General features: G+C 40.7%; 1 protein-coding gene across 3 annotated transcripts in view; it reads right to left on the bottom strand.

Moving 5' to 3' along the window:
- Positions 1–22426, bottom strand: part of NR3C1 (nuclear receptor subfamily 3 group C member 1) — a 74191-nt gene that overhangs the window by 4418 nt on the left and 47347 nt on the right. For all 3 annotated transcript variants that reach the window (XM_075509858.1, XM_075509857.1, XM_075509859.1), the window contains 5 exons: positions 21790–21906; positions 16753–17031; positions 13628–13772; positions 4151–4281; positions 871–1028 (listed from right to left, as the gene is read on the bottom strand). In XM_075509858.1, coding sequence (XP_075365973.1) covers positions 871–1028; positions 4151–4281; positions 13628–13772; positions 16753–17031; positions 21790–21906 — 830 coding nt within the window. The remainder of the gene's footprint in view (positions 1–870; positions 1029–4150; positions 4282–13627; positions 13773–16752; positions 17032–21789; positions 21907–22426) is intronic.

Raw genomic sequence — 22426 nt, 5'->3', positions numbered from 1 at the left:
AACCTACGCCCTTCCTTCTTCGTAACTTCTTGCAGCGCAGGCCGGTGGTGCCCGGTTTGCCAGCTACCCTAAGCCCGCCTCACGCCCTGCGCCGGTAACACTCGCAACGCAGGGCAGGCACGCACCGTTATCCTCCTTTTAATTAGTCTTGTAAAAGGCATTCTAATAGAAAGCAAGTGAACAGATCGTGGAAGGTCTTTACAAATACTGAAGAGAGTTTGCATCAGTTCCCATTCTAGCATATAAATAACATACATATGAATAAGCTTAATAAGCTCTTTCCAGGTGCTTGGTACACTAACAGGACAAAAAAATCATTTCGAGGTCTCAAAAGTTTCCCTTGCCTTATCCAGCTTAAACACTACTTGGACTACTTTGTACTAGATACACTATTTAGAGTGCATACCGCAAAAGGAGACAGCCTGAATTCTGAAATTCCTTGCAAAATTAGACCGCTACTAATACTAAAAATAGCACTGATGCATTATTTTAACGCAATTTCAAACAATTCCATAGATTCTTGAATAGTTTGTCTCTGAGATAATACTGGTTTTAAACTTCACATCTCTGCTACTACTGCAAAATCATTTACAATTTCCAAGTTCCTCCATATCAAAGCAACACCATTTTTAAAAACGAAAGAGACTGAAAATTATATTAATTATAAAATTACTTCCTGTGGAGTCCACTGCAGAAGTACTCTGAAAGCACCACGTTCACCTCTTTCAATTATTCTTTAGTTAGACAGCAGGGGAGCATGACACCCCCCCCAACATTTATCTCTTTAAATGAAAAAAAAGGATCGAGATTACTGTCATATCCCCAAACTTGTTTATCTGGAACGTCTACAGTGTTCGTTTAAGAACTTACCTCATGCATAGAGTCCAACAGTTTAGTCAGTTGATAAAATCGCTGCCAGTTCTGGCTTGAGTTCCCTTCTCTTTTCACTATGGCCTTTCCCAGCTCTTTAATGTATGTCATACGGATTTCTTCAAACAAAGATTGACTCTTCAGGCCTTCCTTAGGAACTGTAACATTGATACAAACCTTTAAAACATTATACATCTATGAACTGTGTCATTATTTAAGTTCTCCTACATTAGTTACACAAAAATGACCCAAAGAAAAAGGACTTGGACTTAATGAAATGACAGCTGAGAGACAAGGAAAGAGAGCGGAAACTGAGACGGATGACTCATTGAACAAATAGCACAGGACTGCTGGCAAAATAAAAATAAAAAAACCCCAAGGTAACCCCACAAGAAACAGAGGGAAGGGAACCAGACCACGGAGGCAACAACACTAAGCCCTGGAAGTGCCTTGACGAAGAACCACCAGGGCTGGAGCTCCTGTGTTCCCAATGTCCGGGGAAACGTGACATTGGAAAGATTTCATAAAAATTCTGTGTGCCGAGGGAAGAGCGAGGGTAGGATCACAGGATGGCTTGGCTTGAAGGGACCTGGAAAGATCATCTAGTTCCAGCCCTCCTGACATGGATCAAATAACGCGTCCAGGCCAGGCAGTAACAGGGAGACTGGACAAGAAACTGACTGCCCAAGCCAGGGAGGACTCGGGTCTGGGGCAGAGCGTCTTGGAATAGGGATGAGACATGGAGATAGCGCTGGCTGGACGAGGAGCAGTGGGTCAGAAACCCAAGGCGTGGGGACCGAGGCCCATATTCAGAATCAGATCCATGACAAGTCCCTCTGCCTACATTCTCCTACTAGGATGGTCCTTCTAAAGGCCAAGGACTAGTAAACAAATCAGGAGAAATCAAGCATATGGACTCCAGTGGTCCTTAACATGCTTGATTTGAAGCCTTGGATTACCTCGGTGAAGTGAATGAAAGAGCTGAAGATAGAGAGAGCTGAGACAAAGCCGACTGAAAGCAAGGGAGGAGGAAAGAGGCCACTAAAGCACGCTCCCTTCCTTAAAAAAATCCAACCCTCGCTACACTGTCAGCATCCGTGAGGTGTTGAAGTATCTTGTCTGCCTTGTCTACACAGGAGATGACAACATGTCAACTGCTGCTTCAATAATTTAAATGGAAAAGGTCTGTGAGCTACGTCTATGTGTGAACTACATGTCTAGACCCACATGGGATTCCTGTTTTACTCCTCCTCCTCTTCCTCTTCTCTTGGAAAACTTACACAGAAACACAATAAACATAAATTAAAATTGTGAAGTCATGGATTAAAAAGTTACACGAATTTCGGCTATTTAATTTTCAGAAGTTCCACAATGTACCACTTACACAATGTATGCACTCAAAAAGAAATGTGAAATACGTTGTCTTTCACTGTAAATATAACAGAGAGGCCTTCTGCTGGTTAACGCCAGTGCTTGCCATACTTCACTCGTGAATGGGCTTCATTCTACGAGCGTTGCCTCTTCACCATTTCTGCCATGGAAATTCCTTTAAGGAAATTTCCAATTCCTGTAAGGAAAGTTGGCCTACACCACATCCAAAACATTTGAGGAATTTTCGGGAGAGATTTCAGAAACTGCTTTAAATCTGCAGTGTCGGGGAAGTTTCAAGTTCCTACAAAGCCCACGGCAGCATGGAGCTGAGAGTTTCCTCTGAAAAGAGCCCTTGTCCCAGTTCTGGGCTTGGCAGGCGAGGCTGTGCCGTCCCTGCCAGGCCACCGAGGTGACGGCCCGGCAGAGCGGGGAGGAGCTGGTCACGGCAGCGTACGGCACCCGGGAGCCCTCCTGCCCGTGCTCATCGCCCGGGGCTTCGCCGCACGTACAGCGCTGGGTTACAACATCCTCCTGCCTTCTTCTGGGAAAAGCCCAAAGCTACCAGGCTCTCATTCGTTTATACGAATTAATGCTATTATTCACTGGAAATATTAAAGGTAAGGAATGTTTGAGCCCTCGGTGTAATGAACTCTTTAAACTTTTAAAAAATATTTACTTTTCATAATGTAGGAGTACTATGCTGAAAAATCTTTACTTGCACTGCTGCTCTTACTGATACTTCTAAAGCATACCGGCGTACCTGTCACTGCACTAACGCACAAATCACCCTCTGCCAAGCAGAAGCAGCAAAGGCTCCAGGAAATCTACAGCCGCTGCCCCAGACGCAGCTTCCTCAGTCCTGCGGGACGGCGGTATCGGCGCGTCGGCCGCGGGATGGGGTTTGCCCGGGACAGACAGGCACACGCTCCACCTGCTCAGGCAGGCTGGGCAGCGCAAGGCGAGGCGCCCAGCTCGCGCCTGCTCGCAGCTCGCGCGCGCGGGCTCTTTGCTACTGAGCGTCCCTGGATGGCAACGGAGCCAGGGTCACGGCTGAGCTTCCTCAGGTGGCCACAGCCCCGCTGCGCACGCGGAGAGAGAAGTCACGAGGTGCCAGTGAGTACAAATACGGGGTAAAAATAACGCTGTAAAAGTTATTTGCGTAATGTCTCAGTGTATTTCTCTATATTCTAAAAGGACTATTTTGACACTGTACTTTGACCTTTCATGCAGTACAGACAGCAGAATTTTACTAAGCTGTGATTTAACTACCACGTGTCCTATCAAAAGACATAAAAAACATCACGTAGTACATTACATAAATCTATCTTATGGTATCTATTGTAAATCCACCATATACGTTTTAGACACAAATGCAAAAAGCCGTAGGTGTATTTAACAATTTTAAATAACTTCTGGGGGAGTCTAAAAACTATTTTTTGGGGGAAACTGCTTCACTGGATCAGAACTTCCTCACAGGTGGTGGCTGGGTTTTTTTGTTTGGTTGGGTTTTTGTTTCTTTGTTTCTTTGTTGAAATATTTCATGGGCATGAAGTCATAGTTTTGCCCATTTCTTTGGGTCCTCAACTACTCAGCCAGTTTGTGATGTATTTTTGAAGAATTTTAAATTGCAGTTCTGAGTTAGGATTCTCTGTTGGAGTTGCAAAGTTTTGAACACAAACTATAATATCCTAGCATGCATGTCTTGTATCTGCTAAAAGCGGAACTTCCTTCACTAACCCTGGATAGTCAGGAGCCAAGCGGAACATTTTGACTTTTATTGCAAAAAAGGGGATCCTATAGGAAGTCCTGTATCAGATACCTAACACAATTTCAAACTACACATGCACACTCATAACACTGGCAAGTTAAACTTACATTCTTCATATAGGTATTGTAACTGTTCACCTACTTGTAGAGAGGAGAAGCAACGTTTTCATGCAGAGATACTCTTCATATGAGACTTGAAGCCGTGATAGCTCTCGGGCAACCATAAGCATATGTTTGCATTGTTCATACATACAGGGTAGATTCATTCTCTGCCTGAGAAGTAAGAGTATAAAAATTAGTTAAACATCTAGCTATCTAAAAATTCTAAATCTAAGTTTTTCCATGCTTCATTCAAGAGCAGCAGGGGTTGTAGAGGTGGATGACAAGCTAGCGCTTCATCTCTTGCAGCAAAACAATCTTTCGTCTTCTCCAGTGAACCCATTCAGAATGATTGCCTTGGTCACCACATATAAACACCGGCCTAGAACCGCAGCACGAGGGGAGCATGACGTACGAAATCCCAGTGCTATAAAGAAAGCCTGTCTTTACCAAGGACCAGTCTGTAAGCTCTGTTATCAACAGCCAACACAACAGTTCAGCACAAACTTGACATAAAAATCAAGTTCAGTCACTGTGTGACAAAGTTCTCAAAGTCTGGCAGTCCCAAAGTATTTAACCTGTATAAAGAAACATGATGGTATACTACACTAGAGATGAGATTTCTCTAATTCTTTCAATACTTTTGAGAAGTCCACCTAAATTTAATACATATTTGTTCACTAGTGATAGCATCAACTTTCCATAACTTCTCAATTTTCAAAGTGACTTTATACTTCTCGTATCCTTTACGTCCTTAAAGCGATGCCTAGTATTGCAATTCAATTTCATTACCTTTGGACTGTAATAGTAAGGTTTCTAACCAGAAATGGAAAGACATGTCGACAACCAAAGGAAGATCTTGGAAAGCACTTACTTGGAATCAGAATGACAAACATCATGTATTTATATATTCCTTTCTTTTTATTTTTTCTATTTTAATGAAACCCTGCATCAAGGCAGGAACTCCTCCTTTCATTTAGTACCTCAGCTGAAGCAACAATCCTCTTTACATGTGCCTTCATAGCTGGTTACTGTGAATACTGCAGGATTACAGTTTTGGGTGGGAAATGAACAACAAGAACAGATAAATTCTGAAGAGTTTAAGAGAGATTTATGCTTTTCCACGTAAACTTTTGTAGAGAAAAACATAGGCAAAATAGTACATTTCAAAAGCAATGACTACACAATCTCTCTCTACAGTGATGCTAGCAATTTATTTTTCGTTAATGATGAGTCACCTTTTCTAGGACATAATCTATTCAATATTATAATCTAAACAAAGACAGAGACGAAATTGAATCCCGGTGTAAGTTAAGATCTGGTTATGAAACGGCACCAATTCCTCCAGAGCTGCTATCATTTTTCAGTTCTCCCTTTCTTAGCCCTGCAAGAGAATTCTATAATGTACCCTCATAAGCATTGTAAGAAACCCTCAGTGAAAACAAGAAGAAACACGCACCTTTCTCACTGTGCACAAACCTACAAATAACAGGAATTCAGATGGGTTTTGAAAGACAGAAAGATATACAAGCTATTGAAACCGTATTGAAACCAAATCAAGTACAAGTCTAAACCCGCATCATTTCCAATGGCATGCTGTTGGACAATTCCTTCTGAGGGTAGCAGGACTACGCACGGCACTGCCTTGTACACAAATGGTATCTACAGCTATACGCACGCACAGCAGTGTATAAACACTGATGTTACGTTAGCCTTCAATAATTAGGGAGTAGCAGCGAGAACACAAAGCGCACACAAGATAAGTTGCATGAGGCAGGAGTAAGAGTCGAATGTTCCGTTGTAGGGTGTTTCTCGGGGCACTTGACACAACGCCACTATTTGGCCATTTGGCACATTTTCTCCTAACCCCTCTGGGTTGTATCAAAGGGCATCTTACATATTTCAAATTGAGTAATTTAAACACGTTCTGTGACAGGGCTCAGCAGTTTTCCTCATGTAAAACTATTACCATTTCTGGGCAGAAGGTTAAAATAAACATTATGAAATAGGTCAGCCTGTCATTTATTTCTATCTGTTGTAAATGCATCATCACCGCGAGTCTGAGAATCTATATGAAGACATGCAGATTTTTGGTAATATCAAGGCAATGCAAATTGCAGTCCTCAAAAAATGAGAGTAAAACACAGCCCCCCTCCCTTCAGAGCAGCCCGAGCGCACAGATGAGCTCTGCACTATGCCCTGCAGGGCAGCGGATCCAGGCTGCGTCAGAGCAAGAGGGAAGCTGATTCACTGGATAGTCCGTAATGCTGGCGAAGGGTCTGGGAAGAGGTCCCGGACATTCCCCTCGCAGATCTCCTGGCCAGAGTGCATCAGATGATCTCAGCTGCCCCAGAGCCGTGCTCGGAGGGAGGCTGGCCGAGGGTCCGGGTCGAGTCACGGACCAAAAACGCAGCGAAGAGCAGGGGCTTCGGGGCTCTCTTCGTACTCCCTGCTCAGTTTCGCTGGTACCCCTCCCTACGGAGGGCATTCAGCAACTTCACAAATTAATTTGCCCACACATAAACCAGATATAATACTTAAACTAGGTACCACACTTTGCTGATTAAAACAGATACTATGCTTAGCGATGACATCGCACGCGATTTCTCAGCAGAAACCACCTACAGTACCACCCTGACTTTGTGGAGCCCTCAAGTACAGCTCTGGCGATAGCCAGGGCCGGCAGCCCAGGGGAAGCTGTAAGGGCTGGCACTTGCCTGTACCCCACAGAAGCTCGGGGTCGCGGAGGCAGGAGGCAGAGCCAGTGCTGAGGCCCGGGGGAACACCAGGGAGCGCCCGGTGACGCTGGGCGCAGCGCAGCAGTCCAATGCTTTGCAATTACTGCCCTTCATGTGAACTGAGGCTTCAAAGAGCTGCCTAACAGCACTCTGTCACTTTTGAAGTGACCCTGATTTAGTGATTGTAAATCTAGTCCGATCTGAATCACCTTCTTGTTCTGTAAGTATCTAATATTCCTCTGCTTTTGTAACCAGCTACCTCAGAAAAGAACACGCGAGTCGGGCATTAGCTTAAGTTTTAGCTCAATGAAAGCCCATGGAACGTACATGGGACGTACACATGCCCTCTGTGCGGGATGCATGTTGATGATAAAAGCACATGATGGTTTTCAACACTGCTGTGAGTCATTCAGTTCAGTTAAGTCTATAAAAGAATAAAAATCAGTAAACAAGATGCTGGTATTCCGAAAAACAGACAATACTGACTCCACAGAATCAGTTACAAAAGAACGTTTGGAAAAAATTCTGAGAATAAGAGAACTGATAAAACATTGCTTATGAAATTGTAATCACTTGTTATTTTCCTTCCATTCAAACACCACCAATACAGATATTCAGCATGGTGTATAATATTATAAGGACAAATGACACTAAGGAGTTGACCTCAAACCTAAAAAGAGCGAAGGGCTAAGATGATGAGCACGCAAACAGAGTCAAAATCCCAAGGCACAGGACTTCCAAGGACTTCTTTCTAAAGCTAGGCAGCAATTAAATGGCATTTGCTACTTGATGAACACAACCATGCAACAGTTACTGTTGCTCACTGTAATTCCATGTACACTGTGACGCAAACAGAGGCCTAAAGCTGATACCGTAATCGTGCCAACTCCAACAAAAGCATGTTTTGAATCACAAATTGTGGAAACAGTTGTACAATACTACAAAATCACAGGTTTATACAATCTGCAAATACTAAATGGTGGTCTAAAGCCTGAGATTTATTAAACTGCCAAACTTTTCAAGAACTTGAATTGAGTTTTTTGTGTGGGGGTATATATATTAAAAAATACATACATAAAATTGCCAGCTGATATAGACATACCTTCAGAAAAACAAAATTCTTCTTGTTTTGAAACGTAAAATGATGAGCTTACTGAATAGTCACACACTAATCCATTAAAGTATATTATTTCTACCCAGAAATGAAATATAGAAATGTAAATCTAAAATATTTTCCAAAGCCTTACAATAACTTAAAATACATTTTTGCCCCTCCCTTGATGAAGAGCTGAGTAAGACTCCCCTCTCCCCGCATCCGTCTGGAGATTAAAACCTGTCAATGGCTGCTCTGTAGTTTTTCCCTGCGCAGAGAATTAGCTGGGGGAGGAAATACCGATTTTACACACTGGAGGACTAAGGTGTGCCTGTGCAATTCAGTGGCAGCTTTTCTGTTGACGGAGGTGGAAAAGGCATCGGGCAGTAACTGCCATCCAACAGATTATTGACCGTAAGGGAGCACCAAGAGTTTCCCTGGCCAGGTTTACCGGCCCAGCTCGGCGGGGCTGGAGCCCCCGATGCCGTTCCCTCCCGGAAGGCTAAGGCAGGAACTGGCCGAGGGACCACTGCTAACTTCACTGCTCATCGGGCGAGCATCTGGAGCACGCTGCTTGGATCGCCCCACCTCCAGCTACCGCTAGTTAGCTTGTGAGCGAGAGAGAGAGAGAAAGAGGCTTTCCTTTCCAGACCCGGATCAACGGCAATAGCCAGAGTTCACAGAAAATGGAAGCAGGAAGAATGATGAAGTGGCCTGTATCCTTGCAGAAATGATAGCCGGATCTTCAGAAACTCATCCTTCCCTCTTTTTGCTTTTGTAGACAAACAAACTAAAAGCTGTACAGATGCAGCATACGCCTATGAAGTGAAAACAATGCTATGCGTACATATGGTGAGCCTTTTTGCGCTCAACAAATGCTATGGGAAATAATTTATTTTCATATCACAGCAACTTTATAATCCACCCTACCCAACCCTATCAGACATATTAACTTAGGATAGCTAATATGTGATAAACATTATTCAAATATAGTGGATGTTTTTGTGTCGTCTCCCCTTCTCCCCCCCAAATAAACGATAGGAGTACAGGCATAAAAATGGAACATTCAATAAATATTCAATTTTTAGGAGAAGACTGGTCAAATGACTAGGCTGCCAGCTTAAGACTTAAGAAGAAGAGAGTTTAATTCTCTCTCCAACTGCAGACTGCATTGATGATACTCAGAAAATTCAATTATGGATGAATCAACAATGGTACTAATGAATAGTGGCATTCAGCACTACCACAGCTAAAGCTACCTGAGCACTAAGCAAAACAAACCCACTGATTTCTGGGAAGCTTTTTGTGCATTCATGGTAAGATATTTATAAATGCTAAGGATCTGTTAGCTGCAAACGTAGCATGACAAACCTCTTAATGGGTTAGACAGGTTCTTTATGTACAGCCCAGTTACACACAGTTGCCTGAAAAGTGCCACCATGAGCTAGTAGATTGCACTACTCCATACCTAGGTAAGGAGTAACCACACAGAATAATACTGGACAGGGTTGGTGCAAGGATAAATGCGTGAAAGACTGATGTTGCTCAGATGCTTGAGCAGATATGTGAAACTAAAGAAAGTCTTATTATCCCCATAAAGAATTCAATCTTAAAAAAATATTTTGCAATTATGTCCATTTAAATCACCAAGGCTTGGAGAACCCTTCAAAGACAAGAGTTTCTCTTCCTGAAGCTGAAGACACTGAATTGTACCAAATATGAGGACAAGTCTTTAAAGCTCAGAAACCGGATAAAATAAATGGTTTCTAGAAACCCTTATCAAACCTAAAGAAAATTACAATAGAAGTAATCGCACGTATCTGTAATCATACACCTAAGGCAGCGGAAGGCACCGTACGCTCTGCTGTTAGGTATTACTCCCCCTGCTCCCGTTAACGCCAGCTATGCAACCTTAGCCCTCAGCAGCAGACAAAGTATTAGTGACTTCTCTGCAACCACTCCTGGGTAACTTAGCTCGTGTTCACATTCCTGAACACTTCACCTGTGCTACGCTGCTGCAAGCTACAGGTAATGGTGGCACAAAGGAAGTGCTCCGAGACCAACTCTAGTTTATTGCTGTAATGAAAATACAAAGGAATATAAAGAAATAACGGGGTTATAAGATGCTCGCCTCTTCCCTTTCTTGATTTACATTGTACGTAATAACACCTATAATTTTCTTATGACCCTTCTGAGGGTCAATTGTTTATAAGTAAAATTAAAGGATTTTTCTTGGCGAAAAGTAGGCTAAATATATTAAAAAAAATCATACTAATTGAGATTTGAATATGTGTAATTCCATATACACAGCGAGATGTTTATCACTTATAGCATAATGTGATACATACAATTTTGTTTGATGTGTAAACTCAAATTACGCAACAGAACTGAAAACCCAGCCACGTGAATATTGCCACTATTTTGTAAGGCTGAAATGATACAAGTCTGCATGAGAGGCTCATGTGAGGCTTGGAAGTTTTTGCCAACTCCTCAACTTGTTTATATTTCCATTTAAGAAAAACAAGTACATCATCAATCTAAAGGCTGTGGCTTGAAGAGACGGAAGACATCCTGGAATTACTGTATTCTAACACAGTATGGGTAAAGACATATAATTTTGTTCTAGTCCTCCACTGAAATAATGCTTTGAAACTGCAATTAATAGATATGAAGCCAGAACAAATTCTTAGTTACAAAAGAAAAACGTTCATATAAAGAACAGACCTGTAGAAATGTCATTTGCAGATCTCAAAAACTACAAGTTTGAACAACTTATATCTCTTTATCTGCATGCAGAAATCTGAAACTACTGAACAGGAAGCCAAAAATCTGGTGCAGACAGCTTCAGTTAACTGTAAAAATGCCCATGATCCTACATGTCAGACAAGCAAAATGAAGGTTCTGATTCTGTACACACACAACACCTATGCGTAACTGTATTCAGTAGAATCCAGCTTTAACATTTACGAGGAAAACTCACTTTTTTCCTATTATTGCAGAGAATTCACAGTCATGTTATTACATATTACAATTGTTTTCAGAATTATCAAATAATGGAGTTGTTTTGACCTTCAGAGGATGCTCCTTTACCTATTTATTTTATAATGGTTAACGGGTTTTAATAAATACCCGATTCTTACATCAAATAAAAGTAACTTATTACTCTACCCTGGACGTTTCTAGCGTATCTAAAACATTAAGCAAGAGCTTTAGGGGTGGGGGGGTGAGGAGGAGTAGTTTGGGCGAGAGATCGCTACGGTGCCTACCGGAAAGCAGCACTGCATAAGCCCCAGAATGGTTTGCAGGGGACGTTCGGTACCGCAGCACTGTCTTTGGAGTGATGTCGCAAGCAGAGGGAGCGGATACATCTGATCATTAAAATCCAAGGGCGCTTTTTTCTTGATGTCCACGATGTGTCTCTCATCCTACCCAGCATCTGAGCATCAGCAATGCTCGCCCGACGGCCCTGCCCCTCTGGCTTGCCCTGCGGTGCTGCGCTTCCTAAGCGTCTCACAGCTCACGCAGTGGTTTTAGGTATTATTCAGTGTTTGTCACATTTAGCTCAGAGGTGGTTGTATTTTATTGGTGAACGGTACATAAAAAGTTACGACCAGAGAGAGTTTTATGGGGAACCTGTAGCACACTGCAGAAGAAATTGCAGTTCTCTCAGTCTACATATTTTATTGAAAATAAATGTCATTTTGATCAACAATTTATGTACCAAAACTGTAACTAGAATGAATCTGAAAATGAATATTTAGTATAATAGGATCACCTTTACAGGTTTTTTAGGAGCACGGACACATACTTAGCTGTAAAGCTCTGTGGTTTTTACCCACTGATAAAACAGCAGGAGACCTCTGACTTAAAGCAAATTAGATGTTATTATGCGTATTAATGACAATATCAATCATTTCAGTTCCACCACATGGAGACTATTTTACTCCAGAGACATATTCTAAGAACTTCAATAAACATAAGTGCACAGATGGACCCTCACCCGTCATCTGCTCCTCACCTTTTTTTGAAATATATTTATTATAAAGAAATTATTACAGTTTATAAAAGCCTGGAAAAATATTTACATTGAAAACCATAAAGTGAATAAATAATCATGAAAAACAAGTAGTCTGAAACGTAAATGGCTAATCTCATAGAAAATGTAACTTTTTTTTTTTTTTTTTTTTTAAACTGAGGAAAGATTTGGGAGATTTGATACTGAAGTGCAATAGGAATGAAAATATTAAGAATACTATCTCAAAACATGCCAAAGGGATTAGTATTGCCTCCATTTGAAAGACAGGAAAACAGACACATGAATAATACCTTGTCACTTGCATCACTTTTCAAATTATTGTCAGTGAAACTGTGATGCTAAGAAAGTTTTGTGACTGTACGTGTCAAAGGCACTGTGTAATTGTAGTTATTAGTTTTAGTCCCCACAAATGGATTATGCCATTTCATGAAAAGAGAAATGGCAAATCCATAGCGATAGCATCAAATTAACTGGAATCTGCAGATGGGTAAACTAGATTTAGAATGGTTTTGACCAGCAACCTCAAAGATTCACATCCACAGAGTATTTTCAGCAACTAGTTCAGAATACAGACAAAATGCCTCGACAGCTTTATAAATATTGCCAGCAACACTGGAATTGCAAGACTGAAAGATCACTTGAAAGGTTTGTTACAGACTACGCAGACGCTCTTCCACCTGCTTGAAGAAACTGCTTTTTAAAGTATGACCTGAAGGACACAATCGCTGAAATGGCTTCACAGTAAGAGGCAGGAGAGCGTGCCAGTCCCTCGGGACTGAGTCCGGCACACATCCCGACGGGAGAGGGTTTGGACGGAGCGTTTGCTCTCCAGACTGGGGGCAGAAAGGCATAACCTAACCTGATCTGCTACCACACCTCTCAACTAGTACATGGCACGTAACAGAACTATGCGTTCGTCTGAGCAAAATGTTTGTACCCACTGAATCTCAAATTGAGCCTTCTGCCCATCACCTCAACAATCCCAAATTCCCTCTTTCACTCCTCTACAACACGGAATTGCTGCACAACACGAATTTGAAAAATACAGGGAAAATGATGCATGGTGCAAGAAAAGAGATGTCCAAATATTCTAGCAAATTCACCTTTTCTTGAAAATCGACAACAAAGCTCAACAAAAAAAATGCCAGACAAGTTTTTCCATTTGTAATCTTGTCTGTTTAGCCAGAGTTTAATCAGGCTCAGATATAAATGTTTAACTGATCGAGAACTCTGTGAAACTGGTAGGACCATACCATCACTTTCATACAATAAACATACAGAACATCACGCAATTTGCCAAACTTTTCTCTCCATCCCAGATATATTCTTAGCTTCAGCTGTGTTGGCTCTGATAAAATGAATGATTATAATGAATGGTGCAGGAACAGTCACAACATTTTAGTACAAACACCTCCCACAAAAACGTCTTGATATAAATACACTTAATATCTAAAATACCTTTCTGCCATTTGACTTATTTAAAAACTGTAAGCAACCTGCTAAAAGAAAAACAAGTTGCAAATGACAGACTGATTTGTAATCTCTGCAAGAATTTGCTACCCAGTGATTCACCTCTCAAGTGCAAAACCCAGAAATACTGCGTGGAGTCTACTATCACCCGGAGAAACCTGGAAATGACTCAGTCTTACTTACTCATTAATAATCAGATCTGGTGCAAAGCACAGGAGATTTCCATTTGATTGTTTATATGATCTCCATCCTAAAGCAAACGCCATTAGGAACATCCATGAGTACTGCACAAGGGTCATTTGGTCATCCAGATGTAAATTTCGGAAACCTGGAAAAATAAAAATTGAGGTGTGACAGTATTGGTTGCAAAAAAAAGAAAAAGACCGTAACTGTGCAAAGGACCATCTTAACATCAGTACAACTTCTGTATTGCCAATGCGGAGCACCACTTTTACAAGTGTATTTGATAGCAACATCTGTAACTGTGATGACTGTACCTGGAATAACAACAAAACTTCTTGCCATATTACAATCATCTGATTCAGTCAAGTATTTCTGTATTTGAGATTAGATTTTTTGCAGAAGAAAAAAAGAAATTAGAACAGTAAGAGGTGTCTTATGAGAAAGTTCTTGCTCAATGAAAAAAAAAAAAGGCACTTTAAAAGGGGTGCAAAATTTCAATGCCATTTTCCAGCTACTAAGGTTACATTCAAATATTTAGTATACCCTTAAGGAATCCTTTGCCTGTTTGAAATTTTGCATACGTAGAAATTCAGTGTTCGTAACCATAGGAATCAAATTATGTCTCTGGACAACGTGACTACATACGAGACTTGAGCGGTTTGAATAGAAGGCTTCGGTACAACTCAGCCTTGCGCTGGTTTGAACGTATACCTCCCGGCCACACAAACCACACATAACAAAACCAGGCAAAAGAGAGCAACAGAAAGAGTAACTCTTGAACTTTGCATTGTACATTATATTCACACTAACATATGTACATTTTCAACATGAATTCTCAGCAGCCCACCTCCAAAAGCGCACGCGCACTGAAAGCCCTGGGCTCTGACACCCATGGCGTTCGTTACTCTGTGCACGGACAGAGTACCAGATGGGTAACTCTCGATAGGCACTACAGGTATTAAAAGGGGATGTAATCTTAAAAAAATCAGAATGTATGTGTGTGCTTATCTGGAACTGATGGTCAGTCAGATAGGTTACAAAAGACAACAATTATATTTAATACACCCTATAATTCATTTGGCTATCTTCCAAAAAGAACAGCATTTTTTACTTTTTGAGACAGCAGTCCACTAGACAATAAATGGTTTAGTGTCAAATTTTGTTCTTATTCAACAACAATCATACACTGAACTTTCTAAATATGTATTGCATTAGTTACCATCATTAACTGCTTCTAATCTTGTAAGAATATATAGCATGAACAGAGGCAATTAAACAATGAGGAAATGTGTAAAATCTGAAAATTGGTCCCTTGAACGGTCTTAAAATGTAGGCAAGCTTTTAATTTGCAACGCTAGTTCCTATCAGATCCTGCCTACATTTAGCAACAAAATATTGTGCCACACTGAAATCATTATTAAAGTCTGAATTCAAGTTGATTTTATTTAATTTCATGAATCATCTGACATCTAAAGAGCTCATAACAGTGCTGCTTCCTGAAGACGTTTAGATAGCATTGAGTAGGTTAACATATAACAAAACTTGGTATGTCTAACGACTTCAAGACAAGCTTCTGGCTTTGGAGGGGGCAGTAACTACCATCTACTACTCCTGAAACACAAGCCAAGTGTTTCAGAGTTACTTCAAACTTACTGGGTCAAATCTCGAAATCTTTGCTCAAACCTTCCTCAGGAAAAGGCTATTTTGAAATCCCAACTAAAGGGTTTAGCAATCAACACTGGCTTACTGCGTGTCCGATGGTGTACAACCAGTAGCAGCGTATACAAATGAAATACTCATGAACCACCACCTTAGCAACCAAAAAAAGGAATATAAAAAAAATGGTAAGAATAGTTCCTATTAATATAACTATTAAAGAGAAGATGGGCATTTTCATTAAGAGCATATGTTCTAACCTGAAGGGTTTGTCTAATTGGGGAAACTGTTCAGAAGAGATTATGAACACAGAACTGTTTTATAAAAGTGGTATCTAAATTTGTATTTGCAAATAGCAGATGGTCTCCTAAAGACTTGTCCCAGAAGATAGCGTGTGCATGTGAACTTTTCCTAACACAGACCTCAGCTAATGCAGCGTAATTCCCCACTGCAGAGAAGCCCCGACAGACGTACAAATCTCTCTATTCACATCTCTGCCGGACGTACATATCTGAGTTTACTCGCCTTTCTTTCCTACTGTTAATTTATTTCCCCTGCCTCAGAAGAGACACCATTATGACTCATAAATTTCATTATCAGAATTTTTTTTTGGCAGACCTGTTATGTGATGTTATTCTTGGGCAACATATGCATTAGGGAGGTGTTTTTGCTAGGGTTTTGAAAACGGGTAGCTAACAGTACTGAGTAGAATTGAAAGGGAGAAAAACACTAGTCTTTGTTCTCTCAGGAATGAACAGATCTTCAGCTTTACTTTTGGCCCTGGCCTCTCCCAAAGACATACCACAGGATGCTAGGCGTTATGTCCAAGGCCGAGATTTGACGTCACTTCTTCTGTAAGGCAATTGCTAACTGTGTCTTCAGGTGGAGGCAAAATAGCAACAGACCTTCCACATTCCCCAGGTGACAGTCAGTTTAATCGTGTAGCTATAGTGCTTGAAAGAAAACAAACATCTTGACTTCCACTATGGGACTGCACGCTCAAATGTCTACTCCCAGTCAAGAAAAAAACTACAGGGATGGTGAGGGCTACTAAAAAGAACCATCCACGAATGCACACCCAGACAAGCCAGTACAGCAGCACCAGTCTATAAAGTCAAGAGAACCTCACTGCTACAAATATTCAAGAAATAATTATCTAAGAGATGCAGCTAGAGCTGATAAAAATAGTTCTCTATATTACTTTTAAAAACAAATCCCTCTTTTAATATGAATTTTAACACTCCATGGTCAAAGGGTTCAAGAAGGATGACCTAACTTGTAATCCTAGTAAATACATTTTTGCATCTGTGTTTCTTCTGCTTTTCCACTCCAGACGTATTTGAGACACGACTTAGCTCAGATATTACTAAAACTCCATCTGCGACGCCTTTGAAGGATACCAAATACGAAGACAGATTTTACATACGATAAACAGACTGCACTTTGTAATTAACGTATTTGTGTATTACCTGGTATTGCCTTTGCCCACTTTACTGCAGCTACCACTTGCCGTCCTCCCAGCATGTTGAGGGTCGACAGTATCCGCCAGCTGGAGTCCGGCAGCGTGCTGTCGTAGCCCGAGTACAGCACCTCTGGCTCAATCACTTCCAGCAGGGAAACCAGGGTCGGGGTCAGCTGCGGCAGGGACGCAGGAACGATGCTCTTGTTTCCAGGCGTTTCAGAAACATCCCGCGTTCCCGCTACGTTAGTCTGCTGAATTCCTTTTATCTTCTTCTTTGTTTTTCGAGCTAGGAAAGTTTTGATAAGTCACAGGTTAGATAATGGAAAGTGACCACGCAGCAATAAAAACGTAAGGGAGGAAATGCTGCTTCCGTTTTCCTGCAGTTGGGGATCGGGCAGTTGAAACTTTTAAAGCTTTTTTTCCTAAATCTGTAAATAATTTCACTTCAATTCTAATCAAGCTTCCTGTGAAAATAAGTTTATTTTATGTTTTAATGAAGGCCACATTTATGTTAAAGTTTCAAAATGTTAAATAACGTCTGCAGGTAGCACAAATACAAGGCCTGATCCTACAGTTTCTGTTAGACACAAAATTCCAGTGAAACTTCATGTGACAGCATGGCACCTGTTTGGAAATATTTGCGGGACTGCGCACTTCCTAAGTTCCTTAAAATATTAAGTATAGAAACCATACAGAAGAGAGGAAAAAAATATATTTAAAGGGTAAGAAGCTACTCAATCTCTCGAGCCAGGGAAAACATTTTTTTGAAAATGCTGGGCAGGAGGAGAATTTTCTCTTGCCAACTCTCTTGCATATAAATCATTGCTGCGTAATTAAACCATAAAACTCATTCGCCAAATAAATAAAACATCACACAGAGATGTTAACTGTAAACTACAAAAAGTTGGAGCAACAATTTTACTAGCATATTGTCAATAAGGGAGTCTCCGACTTGGCTTTCAGCTCTCCTGGATGCAGCTTGCTATGCTGAACGCACTGTTTAACCGAGACCAAAATGAAACCCGGTTCTCTTCCTGTGTCTCAATTAATTAATTGATTTCTGTTCTGGAACTTCCGAGATAAATCAGTAGCACATAAAAGCATCATGTAACGTGGTTTCACATTCAAAGTTTCTACTGACCTATTCAGAATCTCTAATCATCAGAAGTGCACCAACTCTGTAGCTCAACCACATATAAAATCCCCCTCCTGACCCTGTTTCTCCCACTGGCTAGGCCAGAGACTTCAGAAACTAACTGCTCAAGATAAGAACTTCGCTATGGGCCTTGTATAAATTGCATTTTCCCACAGGCTTCCACACTGGCCACATCTGCCAAGGCCATCATGGGGGAATAGCAACAGTTATTTCCTTGGAGCAAAGAGCTTCTTGTTATTCTCATCTAAATTTTGAAATGGCTGCTCCAAAATCCTTTCAACATTCTGGCATTTTTTGCCCCATTATCCTTGTTCTCAAAAGCAAATGAACTGCTTTGACTTCAATTTACATGCACATGCCTTCAGCTTAATGCAGACACCTGGTACGGAATATTTCCAGCCCAGAAAATCTGGTAAAATTATAATCAAAAGAAATATATCTGATAAGACACAGTATTATGCAAGAATTTTTATTAGGCTATGCTACTAGACCTGAGTTAGATATATAGTTGTAACTCACAAAAAAAGAAGGCGGAGATAATGTATTTCTTTACAATTTATTTTCAAATATAAAAATACCACAAATTTAAAACCAGCTCCTGAGGGCAAACTGCAGAAGATAATCCACACAGATAAACTCGGCATCCAAGATTTTCTGTTGAAAACAAACCACCCCCCAGAAAACCCCAACCCCCTGCACTTTGGCACCCAGCGAGGTCGTACCGGCTTCCCATTTATGGCGCACGTTTCCTGCCCGTTGGGCAGATGGCCCGCGCACGTGAACCACGCAGGTAAGTCACCGTCCCGGGAGGTGATGAAACCTTCCCACCGCCACGCTGAAGACCAAACGCTGCCAGGTAGACATGGAGACCATGCACCTCACTTCTAAAATGGGATTTATAATGACAAAAACCACTGCAGTTACAGAGCAGGGCAATGAATATTAGAAAGAGGAAGAGATCCTTCAAAAAACTGAAATAAATTCAAAATGAAGACGACAGAAAAACCCCATAAATTGCCAAGAGTTTAACTATAAAATGCAGTATGAAAGGCCAAAAAAATTATGAGATGGCTTTTTACAGGCATAAAACCTACCAATAAGTCTTTTTTTCAAACGCATCAGAAAGCGAAAGGGTGCCAAAAAATGCCTAGGGTCAATTAACGATGAACGCGGAAATGAGAATTCAAAGAAATAAAGGCTACAGTACAAAATATCGTTGTTCTACCATATAAATCTCTGGTACCGGCAGCTTGATAGTTGTATGTTTTTCCAGTCCCCTACACCCAAAAAACCCATGCAATAGAAACAAGAAAGTTCCAGAAAAGGGTGATAAGTAGGGCCAAAGGTATGACTGATGATAAACCAGACTATAACAGAAAATTATCAAGTAACACGTTTCTAGCATACAAGGAGCCGCTTTTGCCTCAGCGCGAGAGCAGGTAAGAATTAAAACACTGCATGGCAGATTTTATTTATTTAGTTATTTATTGATTTAAAAAGAAGTTAGTCTTCTACCCATTACCTAACAGTCAAATTCACTGTAGGTTTTAGAAACCTAGAGATATTCAAAGTGTGACTGGACAGACTCATGGAAGAAGTCTACCAGCAAGTAAGGCCAAGCGAGAGGGGCCTTCAGACTGACATGCTAGGATATTTTGATCTCTTGCTATTCATTAACTGGTTTGCTTATAACTATTATTTATGCACTGAGGATACACCTAATGACTTTTCAAAAAGAAATTACTATCTAAAAAGTATGCAAATTAATTATCTTTTAAACAACAGTAATTCCTGCACTGTGACCCTAAAATAGCCAAGATACAAGGAACTCGATTTTAGTCTCTTCTGGACTTTATGCTGCCTTCCAGTTTTCTTTTCTACGAGTCCTTCTGTACAACCAATTCACCATCTGTTCAGATCGGGCCGATAAATCGTCGTTTTCATGGTTGTGTTTCACTGTTTCACACTACCTTGGCTTCTTCCAGTTTTGCGTTGCTGAGTTTCTAGATTTCTTTTCCCCCTCAGTCATAAAAGCTCCCCCCCCCGCTTTTCCAACAACTTACATAACAATATCCATCCTCCAAAAAGTCACTATTCTCTAAGATTCTCTGTGCCAAAATTCAGGCAAACAAACTATCGTTGGAAGGGCTCCAAACTACACACACAACAGTGGCAAGTATCAGACGTCATTCAATTTTAATTTTCTTTGGTGCAGAAAGGCAACTCAAATAACACGTCCTACTATAGCCTGACATAGCTATAATGGTGTCAACTTTAAAAAGAGTTCACATAAGTGGATGCAGGAGTGGAAAGGCTTACTATTAGAGTAATACACATAATAAGGTGCTTTGTTCGTACAGATAAATATATGAACATGATATATGTATTTTGAAAACAACTACAGAGAGAAAAAATGGAAACAATTCTTAAAACAAACTGTATTCAAAATGAAAATTGTGGGTTTTTTTGCATTATTCTGAACTTTCTTTAGGCTTTACTGTTCTTTTCTGCAGGGCATTGCATCCTTCCACCTCGGACACCACGAGTAGGCAAGTGGACCACCCTGCTATTACCTCTGCAGTGCAAGGTTCAGCCCAGCGGAGTGTCTGACAAGCTAAATCTAGCTCCCGGGAGACACTCGGTGACAACCTCATGTACTTCAAGGATGTATTTTAGAACCCACTATTGTAGAATTTGGCTGTTAAGAGATGTAACTCACAGCCTGCGCATAGCTCATAGCAACACCTCAACAAACCGACCAGCAACCTCCCTCCCCTCCTCCCTGCAAATCTCTACCACGAAGTACTCGTAAGCACGTGACAGGAGGGGACGCGTTTCGGACAGTTGGGTTTTTTCCCTTTGCTCTGAAGTAAGGGGCATGTAGAGCCACCTGCAGGGCAGCAAAACTGGCGATTCGTCCTCCTGAGAGAGGCTGGAAGCAGAAGAGGAAGAAAGGACGTGCTGACATAGATGATGCTCATGTTGGAGTCTCTCTCGTTACCATAATTCACCACCTACATGTTACCAAAGGATATTTTCTCTGACTGAAATGAAACTCTGTTCATATTTGTATCTGACAAACACATTTTTGACATTTCTATTTTATCTGACAATCCTGATTATACAAGTATCACCATGATAACTATGCTAGTAAGTACTGTATTAATCTCTACAGCTCAAGGAAAAAGTATCAAGCATAAAACGTAGCTGACACTAATAAAAAAGTTTTATGCCATTTTACAACTGCTGCTAAATCTCTATAGTTGATGTGGCCTTCAGTTTCGCATAAGCCATCCAGGGCTTAGCGGAGAGCAAACATGTACTAGTACCTTTAAATGTATTTATTTAACCTATCTTTTCCAGAGAGATTCTGGCAGACATTGAAGAAGAATCCACAGCATGAAGAAAAACAATTTCCTTTTCTTCAGTCTGAAGATATAAGCTCCACTCCAACTTTAGATCTGTGTCTCTGGGCTTTCCCTCTCATCTGTGGTTTCAGCGTCAGGTCACTCTCCTGAGTAAGGACGGGCAGGCGTCACACTTCCCTACAAGAGTTCTCCTAGACTTCTGCTGTCTCAGATTCAGTGAAAAAGCAACAAGATATACGTGCTGACAGGAAGCAAAAATAACTCTGTTTTGCGTGTATGACTCACTTCTGCTGAACATACCGAGAGACAGAGCAATTGAGTACAGATAGGAAAGTATAGGAGAAATTTCAGCTAAGAAAATCTTGCTTTTCATTAAAGTGCTCATACATGTCATAAAATGCAGTACATACTTTTAACATATTAAAGTGCTGCTCAAATAATTGCTTTAGCTTCATAAGCAGCATGACCTTTATTGTCTAGGACTCAAAAATAAAAAAGGGATTTGAGCATTTTAAGGTACCTTCGAGGTTCATGCCAGCTTGAAGGCATTTCCGGTAGCGGCATGCTGGACAGTTTTTCCTCCGAATTTTGTCAATAATGCAATCGTTTCTCCCAGCGCACAGGTAGTTGTGCTGCCCTGTATTCACAAAGACAAACAAAATAACCATAAGCTCTACAACTAGAGTAGTAGATGAAGTTATTCATTCTTTCAGCAACGTTAAGGACCTGGGGCCTATATAATATCTTTACTTACTGTACTTCATTTCTTGCAAAAATAAGATCAGTATCCATATGATTTCATGTATCTATACACCAAACAGATTTCTCAGACAGCAAAGCCAATAAATTTAGGAAGAAATCCTATTTTCTATTTGTTAACATCAGGCAAATTCTATTTTTAAAACTATTTTTCTCTTACATTCCTCAAAGCTATCTTCTATAGCACGTGAAACTATTTAGGGAAACTGGAAACAAGAGATGTAAATAACATGCATAAACACATCTGGAAAGTATACATGTCAACATTTCTACAGATACACAGACATAGGTTTCATCATTTGGAAAGTCACGAAACCTCCTCTTGTTTAACTTAGAGCCTGAACCGGACAAAGTAAGTTCTCCAACATTTTTAGGGATTCACAGATTCAGAGCAAAAC

This window comes from Mycteria americana, chromosome 8 (assembly GCF_035582795.1).
Source record: "Mycteria americana isolate JAX WOST 10 ecotype Jacksonville Zoo and Gardens chromosome 8, USCA_MyAme_1.0, whole genome shotgun sequence".
Taxonomy (NCBI): domain Eukaryota; kingdom Metazoa; phylum Chordata; class Aves; order Ciconiiformes; family Ciconiidae; genus Mycteria; species Mycteria americana.
Note: the sequence above shows the minus strand (reverse complement) of the source record. Positions and strands in the feature narration are given on the sequence as shown.